The 21,237-nt window shown below is 45.4% G+C and overlaps 1 protein-coding gene across 1 annotated transcript in view; it reads left to right on the plus strand.

Annotated features, from left to right (window-relative positions):
• Nucleotides 1-5,794: 5,794 nt before the first annotated feature.
• LOC147748336 (keratin, type I cytoskeletal 19-like) overlaps nucleotides 5,795-21,237 on the plus strand; it is a 34,586-nt gene continuing 19,143 nt past the window's right edge. The window contains exons 1-2 of the mRNA XM_086936412.1: nucleotides 5,795-6,295; nucleotides 20,745-20,827. Coding sequence (XP_086792538.1) covers nucleotides 5,870-6,295; nucleotides 20,745-20,827 — 509 coding nt within the window. The 5' untranslated portion in view covers nucleotides 5,795-5,869. The remainder of the gene's footprint in view (nucleotides 6,296-20,744; nucleotides 20,828-21,237) is intronic.

Consider the following 21,237-nt stretch of genomic DNA (forward strand, 5'->3'; position numbering starts at 1 on the left):
TGAAAAACGTTTTTGATTCATTCTTTTGAAACGATAAAATTGCTTTGTTGATTCTCCAGAATATTTTGTCTATTAAATATGAAATGTGCCATAGCATTGTGGTGAACTTTTGAAATCTGTGTTTTTTTGCTAGTTTTGTTACATTTGATAATGCTTTAACACTGACCCATACCCAACGTACTTTCTGAAAATGATTGGGTATGCCATTTTGAAACTCTTTATAGTACTCTGGCACCAATTGTAGAATCACTGTGTGAGCCGATTGAGACGGATATGATTAATCCGTCTATGAGCAAAGAAGGGCTGAATTTTACCCTAGAAGAAGTAATTAAGGGCATTAATTTAAGCCAGGGGAGCAAGGCACCCGGCCCGGATGGCGTCCCAGTGGATATTTTTAAAAATAATATATCTTTATGGGCGCTATTGCTTACAAGAACTTATAACGCTGCCAGCTCTGTGGGACTTGTCAGTACTTGGTATGAGTCGATTATAGTACCCATTTTTAAAAAGGTCGACAGAACTAGCTGTGTGTCCTACCACCCAATATCTTTGCTTGATTCGACAATAAAAATCATTGGTAGGGTTATCCTAAACAGGTTGCACCTATGGGCAGAGGAGCACAAGATCATTAGCGACCTACAATATGGTTTTAGAGAAGGAGTTGGGACCATAGATCAACGTCTCAATCTTTTTATTCTCCTCAAGAAATATACTAAGGCCAAGGGGAGCCGGATGTATTTAACCTTTGTGGATTTGACATCCACCTTTGATTGTGTCACTCATAGCAAATTGTGGCTAATTTTAGACAAAATTATTCAATTCCTCAGAGAGTTGTACAATGGTGCCAGGGCCACGATTAGATACAGCAAAAAAGGGGAATGCACTAGAATGTTTAACATTGCGAGGGGAGTGAGACAAGGATGTGTCCTTGCCCCTTTTCTATTTAACATCTATAAGAACGATCTGGAAAAACCCTTGCTGCAGGACTGTCAAGATATGCCTATTGCATCAAATCGTCAAATTCCAGCGCTTATTTATGCAGACGATGCTGTCCTGATGGCAAGGACCCCCGTAGCAATGCAAACATTGATTTAATCTTTTCCACCTTCATGACCAACTTGGACCTGAAGGTTAACAGTGCTAAAACCTTTTGTATGAACTGTGGTAGAGGAGCAAATAAGAAAAGCAGAACCATGTTTATTGGCTCCAAACCATTAGAACATACCTCAACTTTCCCTTATTTGGGAATACTGTTCGATAGTTCAGGACAGTGGGGCAGTGCAGTGAAAAGTCGAAACCTGTTATTTGCCAAGTCAATTATGGCCCTCAAATTATTTAGTAAAAAGTTGGGGAAGAAACCAGTCAAGGAACTTTTGTGCATATATAAAGCTAGTTGTGTTGCGGTTGCAACCTATGGGGCGGGAATTTTGGGGGGATGCAAATGTCTTAACCCTACAGTTAACCGAAAAATGGTTTCCTGCGATATCTTTTATCTATTCCTGAGAGCATGTCCACCCATAACTGTCACACTGAACTTGGCTTGTCCTATTTAGAAGATGTCATCAAGGTACAGCCAGTACTTTTGTGGCACAGGGTATGGACAACTGATGAATGCCACCTAAACCGGCTCATTCTGGGGGATGCCCTGAAATTGGACTGTGTCCGTCGGGTGAAGTAGTTGAGATATATTAAGTCATTTCTTGTTAACATCGATCATCCTGACTATTATGACGACCCCTATCAATGATTCATATCCCGAGAAAAGTGCTGAAAAAGCTATGCAAAACGTATTTAGAGAACCGCAGGGAAAAAACTGAGTTCACTAAAAAATCAGTGATCTTCCATCAGTTGATACTAACACTGCAGGTTATTCAACCTTACCTAACCCTACAGATGAAAGACCATTCTAGGTTTCTACTTATTAGATTTAGATTCGGGATTTTATTTAGACTACTAAGCTTTCCCGTTACTAATGACTGGTCAAGTGGAATTAGCAAATGCCCCTGTGATGATTTGTCTACCCAATCCGACATACACATTTTATTATTTTGTAAATTGTATTTAAGACCAAGGAAAAGGTGGATTATACCCATATTAAGGTGTTTGAACCTAAGACTGTGCCGACCAGCCTTTATAGCAATACAGAAGCTTGATGATATATTTACTGTGGCATCTGTTTCATCTTTTCTTAATATTGTTTTTTATACACGAAAATCTATAATCATTTGATCTTTCTTACCTGTACTGAGCCAATGATGCTTATTTGTTTGTTTTTCTCTGTATAAAATGTGTAATCATTTTGAATGTTATATATGCTGTGATTATATGAACTTTTATGGTTATTTATTTGACATAACCGAATAAAGTCTTTTGAATTTGAACTAGGACAGTTTGGTGCTACTCTCAGATGCTCCTCAGTGCTAGAAGTGGCGTCCGGTGATGAAGTATACCTCACCATCCAAAGTACATGAATATATGTTAAATCCATAAGAGGTTTGGCTGCTTCTGTCAGGAGTTTTATACTTGCATTTATGTTTATATATGCTTATGGAGTTCAAATTAAACTCTTTTAATTCATTTCGTTCAGTCTTTAGTGTGTTAGTTACCTGTACATTTAAGAACATCTTGCTACTGACACCTGCCCTTTACTTCGTCTTTGTGATAGGGAAGGCGGTGCTGCTGCTGTCCATGCTGCGAAGTTGGGTATAAAAGTTTCCACTACACAAAAGACAAAATGATTTGCATCACCAAAGTTAATTTTAATGCATAATATGAACGAAAGGGTGAACTCTCTCAAAATATGTGAACTGAGATTACTTTTAGTTTCAAGTGTGAAAATGCAGTTTTTTTAATGGACTGAATGATTCACAGAATACATGAGACAAGAAGTTCTCTGTCAAATACAACACTTTTGGCCAGTTTCAGAATTTTAGCCAGCAACACTTTGCATGCTGGGTTTTTGTGTCCATAGTGACAAAGATCAAAGCAAAGCTAAAGCCCAACAAAAGAGTAGGCTGTGGGATGAAAAGTTCAAATGGTGATGGTATCACATCTCATTGCACCTCTTGGCAGACTCATGAAATGCAAAATAACATTTTGTTCCTCGCTTTCTAGCCCTTCTTCGTGTAAACAGCCCAGCCCACTGGGTGAGAGAACAGAGAGACCTTTGAAAAGCCAATGTGAACATCTCACTGCTAAGAGACTACATTAACACTCCTTGGAAAAACCAACCAGTGCATAAAGAGCGGCCATATATTGAACAATGCGGGTAGGAGCTGGACGTGTCTGAAGTGAGCACAGAGAAAGGAAAAACAATATGCTTGCACCTCTCTTCTTGAGCCCATATTTGTCCTGTTGGTTGGTGTGATTTAGGTGGCCTACCTGCAACCTCCCTGTGATATGCCTCACAAGAAAGAACAGGTGAAGCAGGCGTTGCTCTTGCTCAGTGGCAGCTGCCACAAAACTCCAGTATGGACGATGGTGGGTGGGGTTGGTAAGGAATATATAATAACTACATGCCGTTCCATGGAGGCCGACGTGTCAGTGCTCTCTTCTCTGCTGATGGTGTCCCAGCTGGCCCTAGGACACCAGCACAGACTCCTCACCCAATCCAGACACAGCTCTCATAGCATGAAAGCAGTACCAGGATTGGTTTGAGCAGCCTCGTTTGATGCTCAGACAGTGCCTTAGTCTTTGTGGCATTTCTCAACACAGCCGTTTTGGAGAAACCTACGTGTGCATGTCTGTTTGGCCGGCCTAAGATGGTTGGTCAAATTGACGTGTGCGCTTTACAGTACACACTACCCCCTCCTCCCTGCCATGCCAGGCCCCCTCCCTCCCAAGACTTCCTGGTACAATCAGTCGGTGGGAAAAAAACAATAATATTGTTATATTATCATTTTATTTTCCGCTAACTGACTCAGTGGGGCGACACTCCTCCACCATTACAGAGGAGCCGTCCCTGCTCTTGCACCATTACAGAGGACCCGTCCCTCCTCCTCCACCATTACAGAGGAGCCGTCCCTGCTCTTGCACCATTACAGAGGACCCGTCCCTCCTCCTCCACCATTACAGAGGACCCGTCCCTCCTCCTCCACCATTACAGAGGAGCCGTCCCTGCTCTTGCACCATTACAGAGGACCCGTCCCTCCTCCTCCACCATTACAGAGGAGCCGTCCCTCCTCCTCCACCATTACAGAGGAGCCGTCCCTGCTCTTGCACCATTACAGAGGACCCGTCCCTCCTCCTCCACCATTACAGAGGAGCCGTCCCTCCTCCTCCACCATTACAGAGGAGCCGTCCCTCCTCCTCCACCATTACAGAGGAGCCGTCCCTCCTCCTCCACCATTACAGAGGAGCCGTCCCTCCTCCTCCACCATTACAGAGGAGCCGTCCCTCCTCCTCCACCATTACAGAGGAGCCGTCCCTCCTCCTCCACCATTACAGAGGAGCCGTCCCTGCTCTTGCTCCCTGTGAGGACAGCCAGTCGATGGAATGGTCAAATGATGGCTATAGGAGTGCAAGGATAAATGGGTGAATAAATTGATGGATGGATGAAAAAGTAACTGGATGGTGAAAGGATGGATAAATGAATGGATGCAGAGAAGGAAGGACGAGCGAAAGGAACTCTTCAAGGTAGGGTCGGGCTTTGCGCGCATGATGCCATTAAATGTATCAGTCACAGTATGAGATATCATTTTATGGCTATTCCCTTAGGCAGTAGCATCCCCAACCCCAAAGCCATCAGAGCCAGACTCTACCCCTCTCCCTTCATTAACCCATTCAGCCGCTACCCTCGCTCAATGCCCGCCTCCATCTCACACATCCACCGTGCTTCGCTTCGCTTTACCACACTCTACCCTGCTGTCTCTTTTTGACTCCCAGGGCCCCCATCAGGCACTGGTTTAAACAGATCACTTTTACAAACCATCCACACCCCCCCCCCCCCATCTCCCCACTCTAAGCGCTACCATCTTCCTGTTGCCCTTTCACAATAACTATCCCTCAGTTTGGCGTCAGCTCCTTTTTATTCCTCTCTGCTGTCACTTTAGGGTCATCTCCTGCTTTTCTTAGCAGTTTTATATAGCACTAACTTCACTCGAAGGTATTGGGGCGCTTCACACGAGCGCAAGGTACATTATACCAGGTAAAATTCCTTTTTATAGGCACGTCGAGATGAAACGATTTGCCCCGGATCACAGGAAGTTGATCTGACGCCGTGATTCGAACCTGGTTCCCCAGTTACCAAGTCGGCAGCTCTGGCCGAAGTGCGCTCCACTGTTTCTTTTTACCTTTCCGTCCCCAGGTTGTCCGCCTCGCTTCCTCCCTACCCACCTCTTTTCCTCCATTCCTTCGCTTCTTCCCCGCTCAACTTTCTCCCCTCCTTCCTGATGACTACTTCCTCTCTTCCCTCTTCCTTCATCACCGCCTGTGCCCTTTATCTGCTAACTACTTTTGTATATGTGTTTTCTGTTCTTTCTTGTTCCTCACGTGCCCTTCTTTCTCTCAACCCCGCCTACCCTTTTCTTTCTCTGCTCCTTTTCATCTTCTCCTCTCTTATTGCCCCTTCCCTCACCCCTTGACCTTGGCTTCACCTCCCTTTTACCTTCTGCGAAAGGCTCGGGCTGCACCCACGCATTCCTAGGAGCTGGCACACAAAGGTTTTCATCTGTACTGTAGCTTGCGTTACTGACCCCGCCCATGTCAGTGGCCAGCCAATGGGCTGGCGGCAGAGGAGGGGCCTGCTGCTGATAAATAGAGGCTGTCAGAAAAGCTGAGTACACTCCTGCTACCTTCTAAAGCCACTATCTGTTGGCTGAAGTCCCAGAACGGTTCTAGGTTACACTCCCTTTGCTGACCTAGACTTAAGATGTCCATCAAACGTCCCACAGCTTTTACTAGTTCTAGTTCAGCAGGGTTTGGTGGTGGGTCCCTGGGGAGAGATAGCGCCTTGGGCTGGGACCACCAACGTCAAGCAGGGGCAGGCTCTGGTTTCAGAGGGGGGTTCTCAAATGGCGTTGGAGCTGGCTATGGCGGAGGGTTCACCTATGGTGGTGGATCCAACCATGGGGACTTCGGGAGCGGGTCCGGGAGATCCAGCCTGGTGGACAACGAGAAGCTGACCATGCAGGGCCTGAATGACCGCCTGGCCTCGTACCTGAACAAGGTGAAGACGCTGGAGGAGACCAACCGGGCTCTGGAGGAGAAGATCCTCGAATACCATGGAGGGCCAGGCACGGTGACCGAGCGCAACTGGAAGGCCTATGAGGACATCATCGAACCCCTGAGAGAGAAGGTAAGACGAATGCCTGGTGACTGAGGATAACCAATACCCTCCATATTTTCAAGAAGACTCAGTCCGTCTCATATTAGAATTGTACATGTTAACCAGGGCCACTGGAATTATGCGATTGTGGGGCTGCAGCGCTTTTCCACATAGTTATGGATTTGCTACATTTGCCATATAATCGATAATCTGCTGCATAATCTGCAGATTAAAATAAATGTTTCTAGCGTAAACAGTTCAAAAGGTACAAAAAAATTGCAGTGACACGTGTTGCAGTGCAGTGGAAGGCCCTTTGCAACGGTTGACTGGCCACCTTTCTGTTGCTTATTGCTATATTTGGATCTTGAAGTGGTACTAATGAGATGCAGTCAATGCCCATACAATGTAGACCAGTGTAGAAATGACAAAGTAATGGAGTAGTACTATCACAAAATGTGCCGCAATACACTGCATGATTTGCCTTTTGCTGCTGCATAGTTTGGCCCTCACCTGCCACATAATTCCAGTGTCCCTGATGTTGACCCTTCCTATACAGATAAATACATGCACACCTGTGATTCCCATGCACCCCTCAGTAAATGCATATTTTCTGTATTCTGCAGCTAGACTCTCCCTATCCACTTCTGACGACACCTATTTCATTCCAGCACTGTATAGCTGAGTAGTTCTGAGTGCATTCCTCTATACATGTAGATTTGGCTTCCCTGACACCCAGAAAACATTGGCTGAGCCTTTCCATATACACCAGAACGCATGCATAAGATCAGGACTCTGTATATAGGCCCCCTTACATCTTATCATCCACTCACATGATCAGCTCTGTACTCTGAGCTCTTCCTATCAATCCATATTCGTCAACTATATCAGAATTATACAGACCAGATCCCCTATGCGCCCGAGCCTATGGATCCTGCCACCCCTGTACTCCGGGGTTCTCTGTAGACATCAGAATCCATGCACATTATCCTGTACTTTGAGCTCTCGATAGAGGGAGAATTCATGAGCTAGATGACATCCCTACAGCATAAGCCGGCCCGCACCCCTGAATCTATGCATAATATCATCAATCTGTCCATGTATTATACCATCACCCATAGAGTAAACTCACCTTGCACCCCTGAATCCAGGTATCACATCAGCACATTGAAGCTGAGAATTCCTTATACAATCACCCTACTGCTCAGCTCTCCATGCACCCCAGACTATATGTATCATATCAGCCCTGAATACATGTATTATACCAACACTCTACAGATGAGTTCTCCTCACACCAACAACAAATGCATTCTGCCAGCACTCTACATATGACCCATCCCTATGCCCAAACAATATGTATTATACCACCACTCTACATATGAACCCTCCCTATAACCAACATACATGTATTATACCAGCACGCTACACGTGAAACTGTCCTAATATCCAGCATACATGTATTATACAAGCACTCTACATATGCCCCCTCCCTATACCTAAACTACATGTATTATACCGCCACTCTACATATGACACCTCCCTATACCCACAAACATGTATTATACCAGAACTCTACATGTGAGCTCTCCTTATATCCAACATACATGTATTATACAAGCACTCTACATATGCCCCCTCCCTATACCTAAACTACATGTATTATACCGCCACTCTACATATGACACCTCCCTGTACCCAAAAACATGTATTATAACAGCACTCTACATGTGAGCTCTCCTTATATCCAACATACATGTATTATACCAACACTCTACATATGACCCCTACCTATACCTACACTACATGTATTAAACCGGCACTCTACATATGACCCCTCCCTGTACCCAAAACACGCATCATCCCAGCACTCTACATGTGAGCTCTCCTTATACCCTACATACAAGTATTATACCAGCACTCTAAATATGACCCCTCCCTATACCCAAACTACATGTATTGTATCAGTACTCTAAATATGAAAACCTACCTGTACCCAAAATACATGTATTATAGCAGCACTCTGCATGTGAGATCTCCTTATACCCAACATACATGTATTATACCGTTACTCTTTATGTGAGCTCTCCTTATACCCAGAGGACATACATTATACCCGTAATTTAGGCACAAGCTTTCCCTACACCTTTAATACATATAATATAGCAGCCTTCTACACAGGAGTTCTCCTTATACCCAAACATACATGTATTATACCGGTACTTTACAAGCGACCACCCCGTAAACCGAGAAACCGTGCATTATACCACCACTCTAGAAACCAGCGCTCCATACATCACAGAATCTGTCAGGAAGCTGCAGTTTCATTGGGCCACTGAGAGGAGGAAGATGCCTTATATGCCTGGCCCACCCTGCTGGGGTTCAGAGCCAACCTCTCCCAAGACTTACCCTGCTGTGTGGTTGGACGTACAGATCGATGTATGGGCTCCGCTCGATCAACCCTGCTCCTGCCCTTCTGCACGACAGAGATCCTGAAGGAGTGTGTCTGGGGGGCCTCGAGGGGTGGGTCTCGTGTCCCTGTGTGTACGCGTGTGTGTGAAAGCCTCTGTGGGCCATTTACTCTAAGATTCTGTGCCACTGTGATTCAATCTGTCCGGTTTGCATCTTTGAATGTGTGTGTGTGGCTGTCTCTGTACACCTCACCGTGTGATTGCAAGTGTGTGCCTTCGTTGGTATGTTTGTGTGGGTGTTCACTTTATGTATCTGTGTGTTCATGCATGCTACTCTGAGTGTTAATGTGAGTGCATGTCTGTAGTGTGTGCGTCTATGCTTCTGTGTGTGTGTGCATGCCTCTTTGTTGAGTGTGTGCATGTGTGCACTGTTTGTGGCTGCAGGTGTCTGTGTCTGTGCATGCACCTCTTTGAATGTGTGGGTCTCCTCAATAGGCATTCTGCCAGCGGTCCAATTGAGCCACGGGCCTTCATTAATACTACTGTGGTATGTACAGCTTTGATGCGTGCTTTACTCGGAGAGAAAACCTACCTTGCGCTCACCTCCGCCCCCAAAACAGTGTTGTTCTCAGCACTCGTACATTTTTTGCTATAATTTTAGAGCAAAATGCGTCCCCGTGTCCAAAATTGGCTAAATGCTAGATTTGCATATCATCTAATTTTTCGGAAATTTTGCATAATTACACAAAAGCAAATGATACACATTTTGCACACCCCTAGGGATATCTTGTAACTTCAGGTTAATTTGTAAGCGGTATTAGTCCTGAAACCCCTGTCCCTCCCTTGCTTAAATGGACAGGAGTATGTATCAACTATGACCAGCTAGACATTATGAAATAAACATTGTCCCAGCTCTGATATTAATTGTTAAGAAACCCCCTTGGTCCAGATGGCAAACAGACAAAAAAAGCATTGGCAAAGCCAGTAGGTCTGGCTTTGGCAAGTTACTGTGACAGTTATTGATGTGTTATTTTTACGGTAATGCATATCCATACTAATATAATAAAGAGAGAGCCCAAACCTTTGAGGCGGGTAATCTCAGGAACCACAGCACCAATCACAACACCCAATACAGCGTTGGAAAGGGCAGTTGCTGCAGAAGGACATAGGCTATACAGACGCCCACCATATACATTTAAAAGGTAAAAGAACCGTGCCAGCAAAGTAGTCCTTTGTGGGCGTGTCTGCGTTGTGCTGTGGGCGTGTGCTGGGGGCGTGATAAACGCTGGGGGCGTGTGGTACGTTCCGCCCTTCATGCCATGTCTCTTATGGTGTGCTAATCCCACCCTGATCCCTTTAAATACCCCTGCACCCCAAAATCATAACCCACCCTTACTCCTTAAAATACCCCAACACCCTTAAACACTAACCCGTCTTAACCCCATAAATATACCCTGCACCCCAAAACCCAAACTTATCCCTAAACCCTAAAAATACCCATGTACCCCAAAACCCAAACTTACCCCTGAACCCTAAAAATACCCCTCTACTCCAAAATCCAAACCTAGCCCTGAACCCTAAAAATACCACTGTACCCCCAAACCCAAACCTACCCCTGAACCCTAAAATACCACTGTACCCCAAAACCCAAACCTAGCCCTGAACTCTTAAAATACACCTGTACCCCAAAATCCAAACCTACTCCTGAACCTAAAAATACCCCTGTACCCTAAAATCCAAACCTAGCACGGAACCCTACAAATAACCCTGTACCCCACAATCAAAACCTACCCCTGAACCCTGAAATACCCCTGTACCCCAAAACCCAAACCTAGCCCTGAACCCTAAAAATACCCCTGTACCCCAAAACCCAAACCTAGCCCTGAACCCTTAAAATACCCCTGTACCCCAAAACCCAAACCTACCCCTGAACCCTAAAAATACCCCTATACCCCAAAACCCAAACCTAGCCCTGAAACCTAAAAATACCCCTGTACCCAAAAACCCATAATTATCCCTAAACCCTAAAACTACCCCTGTACCCCATATCCCAAAACTATATCTGAACCCTTAAAATACCCAAACACCCCAAAACATATACCTCAGTACCCCAAAACATATACCCCTATACCCATACTTACCATATCCAAAAATAAAAAAAACATGCTTTTACGATTCATGCATTTACAACGAATTTCGTTGTAAAGGAATGCGTGGTAAAACCATATAAAATGTAATGCCATGCGTTATAGTGGCATTGTGGAGTCATGGTACTTTCGTAATGAAAGTATGCGGAGTGATGGTATGCGGAATAAAAGTTGCTGAATAATTGGTGTTTACCTCCCCCGGTTAGTATATTGGTGGCACGGCGGCCCACATCTCCAGCAACATACTCATATTTTTTCACCACCCATTTGAAAAATGCACAGGTCTGTCTCATTGATGGGCAGAACCGACATACACTTTTAGACACACCTCCCGCCACAAGTTCTAGAATTGCGAACTTTAGAGCTGGAGAGCTACGTTCGAATCTCGGCATCAGCTCAACATCCTGTGATTCCAGGCAAATCGATTTGTCTCCCCGTGCCTACCACGAATGAATATGTTCTTCTGTAATGCAAATTGTGCTCATGCCATGTTGTCGAGTTTGCGCTATATATTATTGCAAGGAAAAATAAAGTAGGGAAACTCGAGTTCACATACTACTGAACGTGCACTTTAAAGTGCATCAGCAGTACACTGTGAATCGGAGCGTTTCACAGGCCTGCCACAGATAAGAAATGCTATCAAAACGAAATCCTACAAAACAATATACTACTGGCCGGCAGCAATTCATACCTGGACAACGTCGGAACGGGGTGCTAGTCACAAAAACTAAAAGAAAAAAAGACATGCTGACACCTAAACATGGCTGCCATATATTTGCAATTAAAAAAGTTAAACCCTAAAAATACCCATGTACCCCAAAACCCAAACCTACCCCTGAACCCTAAAATACCCTTGTACTCCAAAACCCAAACCTAGCCCTGAACCCTAAAAATGCCACTGTACCCCAATATGAAAACATTCACTGATTTGATTTTGCTACTATTTTGAATAACAATTCTTTCAGTTATTATGCAGTTTATTTGTAATATTTGTAAAATAGACAAGAAGGAATCATCATCTACCAAGCCCTCAAATTGCAGGTATGGACAATGTCATTTAAGCACTTTATAATAGCAAGTTTAAAAAGTAGACATTAAATAAATCACCATTGTATTATATTGTAATTGCATTTATATAGTGCTTACTACCCCTGACGAGGCATAGAAGTGCTTTTTCGACAAGTAGAACGCTACTCCGGAACTCATAACTCAAAGTGCGGACCAATATAGTACCAGTTAATATAATCAAAGAATACAAAAAAAACACGTTAAAAATGCATGTTGTACCCATTTACTAGCTAAAGAGAAAGGTGGACATGAGGCAAATTCTAAGACACTCCCGCAAAAGAGTGAGCCACTTGCTATTCACCAAAGCTACACCCACATCTACCCAGTAGTTCTACTAACTAAACATTCCCAAATCTTCTCCAGAAAACCCTTAGTGTAAGTCACACATCACACAAGGTCAATCATTAGAAGGGCAAGACACTTTCACAGAAATCAATGGAGTCAAGGGACAGAAAATAAAAGAAAATATTTGTATGTGTCAAACAAATAAAATACTACATTTTTTAATGAATTTTAACTTTTTAATTAAAATATGACACAGGTACACAACGGTATATATAGTCACAATTAGTAAAGAACAGCAAAGCATCATTCACAATCAACACACCTGATATTGCAAGGAAGATTACATTGTAAGGACTCTACCACATCCATCAACACATAAAAAGGCAAGTCACAACCAAAACCATTTTTTTCACCATGGCAGTGAATTTTTTTGTCACCTTATTCCTCATTCTGCGGACCTATAACTTTAGGAGGAGATATAGGATTTAGAGGCAGAATATCAAGATAATCGAGCTGTCCAGGGAAGTATTCAAGGTTAGGTAGCACTTCCCTTCAGATGCCATCTTTGACATGGTTGCGATCTGTGAGAAGTTACTGACTTCACCTACAGCCTGCTCCCAGACCATCTTTGGGTGGGTCAAAATACTGAATGCCCTGCATGTGAGAGCCACTGGACCATTCCAGGGGAACAGGAGGGAGACCAAGGAACGAAATCCCTCCCAGTGGTCCCCCGAGTTAGGAAGGCCAGATGGGGTGGAAAGGCTTTCTCCCACCTTGGTCCTCTTTACTGGAACCAGCTTCCCTTGTACTTGAGACCACCTCCAATTCCGGAAACACCTTAAGACCTTTTTCTTTCTGTCTCTGATCATGTGCCAGTCCCTCAGTTTTTCATTTGCCTGTCCGCAGCGCAGAGATACCCCTTCGGGGGTCGGTTCTGGCGCTATATAAATAAATAAATAAATAAATAAATAAATAAATAAATAAGGGCATCTCATAGTGAAACCATTCATGCTCCTGTGACCAAAAAAGTAAAGTAACATTGACAAGTATTAAGTTGCATCACCAGCGAGGGTACCCGTTTATCTCTATGGCACAGTAACTGATCCCCTGCCCCTGGTGCACACCAAACTGTGGTGCACTGCCAGTACGTCTGCCCTGGAATTAGTACTAGGCACCCTCCCTCGATGCAAACATGCAAACAGAGCACCCAGCTCATTATGGCAGATCAGTAACCTAAACTCCCTTTCTCTCAGAGTTTGTCTAACACTAGGGGCCAAATTTACACAAGTGCCCCGATGCACTTTGGCATTACAGAAGGGGCCGCAAGCTTGTGCAGCACCTTCTCTAATACTGATAGCGCCGGTGCATATGTAGTGCCAGACCTATCATTTTATGGGCGCTTTCTCATCTGCATGGGGGTGTGGCCTCATGCAAATGAGGGAATCTCTTTGCCTCTGCGCCCGCGCCGTATTACCAATGTAGGCTCAGAGGCAAACATGCCTGTAGGAAGCGCATTGAAAGTTGCCACTAAAAGGTGGCGCACTTTCAATGCGCCCCCTAAAGACAACCCTTTCGAGAAATGACAGAGGGCCCCCTCGGCCCCCCAGACAACCCCTGGCAGGTGGGTCCTGTCACTCACTGTAGTTGCCTGCAAGGGGATCTCTCTCCCCTTTTGAAAGTGCAAGCAGGTTGCAGCCTGCCCTGTGGACCACGGATTGCCCTAGGTACAGCACATGTCTGCGACTGTCCTGAGTGCAGCGCATTCAACATGTAAGAGTGCACTTTCCCTGTGTGCACCTAGCACACCTGCTTAAAGGTGTGCCTTGGGGAAAACAGGAAAAGTGCACCCTATCTGTAACAGGGCCCCGGGTTTTTAAGTGGCTTTGAGGGAAACAATTGTGTATCCAGACCCTGAGTGCACCAAAACATGCTGTAGTGGCCTCAGTACTGGAGTAAGACTCTGCACCGAGTAGTCTCCAGTCTAACACCCTTCAAAATGCCAGAGCTACCACCACTGGAAATTTCTAGTCCGGTACCTCACCAACTTTTATACCTCCCACCCCCTGAGCACATGCCCATGATGGCAAGGGAGATTCCCTGGTTTGTAAATAGATTTTCCCCATGAAAACAGTGGCACTCCCACGAGAGTGCCTGCCAGTGCCCTTTTGTTGCACACAGGATCCTACATGTGTACTTTAGCTATCAGAGCGAGACCAGGTCTCAGAATTAGGTGGGATTGGGGGTGGGAGGGGGTTAGCATCAGTCGGTGTAAGGCCAACAGTCAGTGGAGCACTGTGGGTTTGTATCAGTCCTAGTGGAGTCACCTGTGTGTACCAGTGGGGTTGAAGGGGGTACCACAATCCCCTTTGCAGCTGTTTGCCTCACCTGTTCCTTTATCCCAAGTTGTGATACCGACTACAACATTTGATTCCTGATCTGGTATTGCCAGAGGGTCCTTGGCGTTTGGAGATGCGAAGAAGAAACCAAGTAGAAAGGAAGGGGCCCTGAGAGAAAGTCTTCAGGCCTCCTTTCCAGTGGGTTCAGTCAGGTGTGGGGAAGGTTTTCCAACTAGAAAATTGGTACTCAGTAGTGCAGAAATTGCACATTGGGCCTTATGGCAGGCACAGAAATTGCACTCCAATTCCTGGTTCATTAGTGAAAAACAGCAAGCAATTGGGGTGATGTGGACCCCTCACACCCAAGGCACTGGTGCTGCTACACCTGCTGCACTATGAATTTCTATACCCCTGTCAGTATCTCTGGGTTCCAACAGTAAATACCGTAAAAGATTTATGCGTTATCCCATTTGGAGGTTCTGTGGATATGTTGAGTCTGCTTATAAATTGTGCCAATGCCCCCAGTGCACTCCTCTCCATACCGCCTCGGCCCTCACAGCAGAAAAGTCTAAACAGGTTTGAGTGCATCAGCTTATTTATGGGTTTTGTGCTGTAAGGCAGCACAGCAGGCTGCCTGCTGCACTGCCCTAAGGCAAAAGAAAAGGGCAGGAATGCACCGTATCTATTAGATACAACACATTCCTATTCTTTTGCCCTGCGCCGGCGCACAATGGGCTGCTGTGCGCCAATGCAGGCACCTTTGCACCATGGTGAAAGGGTGCCTGCGTTGGGGAGATGATTCTTTAAGTGCAGGAAGGGAAACATTTCTGCATAAAAACCATCACAAGAAGCTTTTTTCTCTTTATGCAGCACACATAAAGTGGAAAAAGAGGAGAAATAAAGATATTTCTCCTCATTGTGCCTCCTGGGGGAGGCGTACTTTTTTGGCGCTGCTTCAGACTTACGATTTCTCCTAAATCTAGGGCAGTGTCAAAAAGCCATGGATGTTGCTGGGAACGTTGCCCCCATGGAATGCCCCTTTCACTCAGTTTTCTGCTGGAAGGGGCACATATTTATAAGGACATGAAATGACACGTAATGTGGCTTTAGGTGGCCTTATAAATATGCTGGTGGCGCATTGTGCCACAGGAACATTAGAAAAGGGACGTTCCGGCAGGCACAAGAGATGCTTCCTTAGGTGACCACCTCAGGTAACCCCTGAAGCACACTGTCAGGGATCGTACATATTTCATTTAAGCCAATGAGCAAGCAATGCCAAGCACTCGGTAAACACTGCGAGGAAACACAACAAAGAACAGGTCAACCATAGCCTGGCACCCTGCCAGTGAACGCCTGGCTGCATTTGGCGCTCGCTAAAAACGTTCAGGTGGCCAAGATACACCCTTTGGATTCAGAGCCTGAAATGAAGGAATAAAGTAGGAGAGAAAGAGCGCGGATGCTAAATTGAGGGAAAAAGCGTGGACGACGGGGAGGAGATAGGAAAAACGTTTCATTGGTATGGCAAGATTTAATTGGTTAATGAACACCTCACTTCAGTCCTTTTTCTCTCCCTGTCTAAAAACAGAAATCACATGTTAATGTAGTCTGCTTCTGTTGTAAAGCCCCCCAATTCCCTTTATCAAAGTTTAGCAATATCAAAAATAAATGCAAAAAATGTCGAGATGAAAAGAAACCTTCCATAGGACCTCTAGTAAATTCCACCCAGTAGTTCTCTTCTCAGTTGTCTAACACGGCCATTTGCTCGAAAAGCAGGAGACGTGGAAACATGTAGGTATAAAACATTGATTCCAACGGACATTTCAAATTAATGTTGGAATCTAAAGATTGTCCTGCTTTGAACATAGCATTTTCAATTAAAGCGGCAGAGCTAGCCAGAATGAAATTAAAGGAGAGCAAGAAAGGCATACAGAGGGTCTGTACACAGCCTCTGCATTTTGATCTGTGTCCACTTTAGTCACTGAGGGCCTCATTTATGAAAAGTGACACATTGCTGCGTGAAAACATTGATGCGTCACTTTTCATTACGCCCTCCTTGCGACATGCCGGAATTTGCGTCATATTTACAGTATGACGCATCATGTCGCATGCAGTTATAGAGACGTCAGTATTTCTGACGTATCTGTCGGCGCAGAAACGACGCATTGCTAGAGTGTATCATGAAAGTGACGCAAACCCATCAATGGGTCATTTCACATGGGCAAGTCTCATTTCAAACGTGCCTGCATCAGTCTTACGCATGCTGTGAGGCTGGTGTAAGAAATTGTCACATTTGTGTCCTAGAAGTGACGCAGTGAAATCTCATAGATTTCACTCTATCACTTCTACGAGGCTTACTTGCGTCAGAACCCCCACCCTGCATACATTATATCTGGCGCAGGTATAATGTGGTACAGGGGTTTACAAAGTGACACATCTACCTAGAAGTGAAACTTTGTAGATACAATGCAACATGGTGCATTTTTTGCCCTGCTGGTGCGTCACAAAAAGTGATGCACCGGTGGCGCAAAAGTGACGCAAGGGGTCTTAAATAAGCCCCTGGGGCTGATTTACAAGAAACTGACGCATCTGCATAGATGCGTCAGTTTCCCTGCGTCTGCGTGAAAAACCCTTGCACCACCATAGATGCAACTTACGGCGCACTATGGCGCAAGGATTGACAGATGGATCAGAAATTCTGCTGGCGAAAAGTCACGCATTGCTGGAGTCGTGTCGCAAGCAAGACGCAACTCCAGCAGTACGTGTTGCGGCCTATTCCCAAAACACTGCGTCACTCCTTACGCCTGCTTCAAGCAGGCGTAAGGTTTTGACGCAGTGGTATCCCAAATGTCATGCAGTGAAATCTTGTAGATTTCACTGTGTCACTTTTACTAGGCTTTCCTGCGGGGTAACGCCTTCCCTGCATACATTATACCTGATGCAGGTATAATGTCACACAGGGCTTTACAACGTGACTCATCTCCCTATATGCATCACATTATAAATTTGCCTCATTTTCCACGCCGCCTTTGTGTCACAAAAGTGATGCAACGGCACTGCTAAAGTGTTGCAAGGGGCTTGTAAATCTGCCCCCCTGAATTGTGAGTCAGACCTTTGCTGGGAATCACTGCAACAGTACCAAACACGGACCGCTACAGATTCTAGGCCTTCTAGACTACTACACAACTGTGCTGCATTGAATTACATTGGTGCTTGCATAGCGCTCTATTACCCCTTGCGAGGCCCAAAGCCCTTCCTGGGTTGCTGAGTACGTAGACATGCCAAGGGGCAGATTTACAAGCCCCTTGTGCTACCAGTACGTCACTTTTTGTGATGTATTGGCAGCGCATTTCACTGGCCCATATTTACAAGGACAGGAAAAGGTCCTGTTCTTGTAAATACGGCCCCATTACATGCAGTACTATGCATGAAAGGGGTGTTCCATGGGTGTTGCTATGGGTGCTTCCACACAACACCCATGGAACTATGCTCATTTCCAGATTTACGGGGAATCGCAAACCTGGAAATGCGTCAGTATGCTACGTGGAGTAGCAAGGCACAACAAGGAGAAATGTCATTTCTCCTAGTTTTTTCCTCTTTCAATGTGTGCTGCATTCTACGGCACACATTGAAACAGTGGCAATTGTTTTCGTGCAGGAAGGTGCTCCTTCCTGCACAAAATCAATCTCCCCATGACGGAGGCATCCTTGCACCATGGTGCAAGGGTGCCTGCGCCGGCGCATGGCAGCTGTTTGTGCGCCAGCTCAGGGGAGAGCACGGAAATGCGACATATCATTGTAAATATGTCGCATTCCTGTGGTCTGATGGCGCAGCCAAAGGGCTTGCGGTGCCATGCCGCGGCACATTCTTGTAAATCTGCCCCCAATTGTATAATTGTATGACGCTTCCTGCTGACAAGGTTGTGAAATACTCCGATTTGCATCACCTTACTGGTCGACCTTCAAGTTTGTTGTTGAAAAGAGTACCGGATGTAGCGTGATACGTTTGTGAACTTTATTATTGTTTTATTTGATTGTTTTTACAATGTGATCTTGTGATCAAAGGCGGCTGGAGTGTGCGCTGGAACAGGGATGAGAGTAAGGGTCACAGTTCAGCAGAGGTCACAAGCTTGGCATAAGAGGGAGGTCTTCAGAAGTTTGTAGAGGAAGCGTGCTTCATTCAGGTGTTGGGACAGAGTTACAAAGAGAGGGGATTTGTTGGAGCAGAAACCTGCCGCCCCCTCTTTCAGACTTTTAGGGGCCCATTAGGATGGCGGGCAGATTGCCCCCGCCAGGCCTGCGGTGACCACCGCTGGCCTGGGGGGGCAATCCGCCCGCCATCCGCTCCGGAATGACCCCCCGCCATATTGGTATGGCTGGGGGGGTCCGCGGCGGACGGAAAGACCGTCCGCCGCTTTTCCGCCCCTGTCGCAAAGCGACCGGGGCGGAAAAGGGTTTATATTGTGGCGGTGTCTGCATGGGCGTCTGTCAATGCCTTTAGGTGGCGGCAATGCTGCCACGGAAAGGCATGCGGAGACTCCCTGCAGTGGACCGTTGCAGGCCCCCAGGGACTCCGGGGTGGTGGGGGGTGCACATGGAGGGTACCTAGGCTACCCCCCAGCAGATGCATGCACAGTATGGCAGGCACCGCGCGGTGCCTGCCATGCTGTGCATGGAAGTGCACAGCATGCCTTCCTGCGATTGTGGGGGGTGGTGCTGAGTGCACCACCCGCCACAATGGTAGGAATGCAGGATGCGTCCACCACTGTGGCGGGCGCATCCTAATGCTGCCCACGGGACCTCCGCCCTTATGGCGGGCGGTCACTTTTACCGACAGGATGGCGGGCGGGCAAAGTTTGCCCACCATCCTAATGGGCCCCTTAGTTATGTTACATGCATGAGGTTTAAAGGCTTGAGATAAGCATGGTGCCTGCACATAGGCGTGAAGGGGTAAGCATGGTGAGTGAAATCTTCTGGCGCATAGGTGGGAAGGGATAAGCATGTTGAGTGAAATCTACTGGCGCATAGGTGTGAAGGAATAAGCATGGCGAGTGAAATCTCCTTGCGCATAGTCGTGAAGGAATAAGCATGGTGAATGAAATCTTCTGGCGCATAGGTGTGAAGGGATAAGCATGGTGAGTGAATCTTCCCTGTGCAAAGGCGTGTAGGTCTGCAGGGCCTTTTAGTATAGATGCACTGTGCATGAATGTGCTTACTATCTTTAGATGCACTGTCTTGTCTTTAGATGGACATAGGCAGAGACTACTGTTGATGAGTATTAATGTTTCCATTAGGTAGAGGCTACGATATAGTGGACCATAGACCCTCCACTATGTTCAATCCACTTGGAATCAATAGAGCATCTGACACATCGGGGGCACCAAAAGTGCTTCAAACCCTGTAGTGACTTTATTCTGTGCACTGGAGGCACCGGCAAGCCACCAGAGATCACTTTCTATAGTCAACTCAGGAGTGGATATTCCGCCAGATCTTGCTTCTTGGAGCCGGCCAGTTGCTTAATATTTTAGGGACGGGCAAAGTCTTTGTACCTTTTCTAAAGGCAAGGTGATCGCTACTGTACAAACACTGTACACAGGGTGCATCATTATACTCCCAACAAACCCATGGCAGCATGTACACTTCATGTCTAAAGCATAGATCCACTGAAGTGTGGGTGCCCTGCCAGCTTAATGGGAGCTTAATGGGTCTCACATATGCTGACAGGAATTCCCCTAAGTGCCTGACTGGGATACTTGCTTGCACAAGGTGCCCACTTCTTAACCAAGGCTCTACTAGAGGACATTGATTCAGTCTGGCACAGAGCGTCAAATTGTCCAATTGGCTTTGTGACAGGGTTGTGAATGCTGAAAAAAGATCCCAGGAGCTCCTGTCACTGAATGCAGAAAGCACCTTCTCCAAAGTCCATCAGGGTGATTGTTTGGTGTGTGCTATTTTCTTATTCCACAACCACTTCCTGTTAGGACATGAGTATCTAAGCCTGATTCACAAGAGCTGGATCTAGGCCATATTTTAGTAAATAAACATGAAATATATGTGAATAGAATTATTCTAACTTTGAACCATTGACATATTCATTGGTCACCCAGAAAATCTACAATGCCATTTTCCATATGGACCAACAAAGAACACATCTATGTTAGCAGTGAGCATGTAAGCGGTTCATAAGTTCACCCCTCCCTCAATCTATAATATCGTCCCTTCTTTTTGTTGTTCTCTTTCAGATCAAGGATGTGGTGATCAGCAATGCTCAAAGGACAGTGGAGCTGGACAACAGCCGCCTAACGGTCGAAGATTTCAAGACCAAGTAAGAGCTCATAGAAGAATTCAGGGAGAATTGATGGATGTGTGTAGGATCACTGACATATCGATCACAACAATATTGTGATGCAGAAATATTGATTACAAAGATATTGCTTCCCTATAGTTATTACGCTAAGTACTAAACTATCGAAAAAATATACTTTCACACTAATATCATTAAGAAACATACACTAATATTGTTTTTTAATATACAGTTTAAAATAGTAAATCCTAAATATTTTAATATAAAACATTAATATAATGTAAATTGAGGAAATCTAAATAACATTTAATCCAAAATATATAAATATATACTTATAGAAACATACACACTTGAATCTATATTTGTGTGTATATGTTTGTATTTACATATATATAATGTGACAGTATTACGAAAATATATTTTTCATTATG

This window comes from Lissotriton vulgaris, chromosome 1_1 (genome assembly GCF_964263255.1).
Source record: "Lissotriton vulgaris chromosome 1_1, aLisVul1.2, whole genome shotgun sequence".
Taxonomy (NCBI): Eukaryota; Metazoa; Chordata; class Amphibia; order Caudata; family Salamandridae; genus Lissotriton; species Lissotriton vulgaris.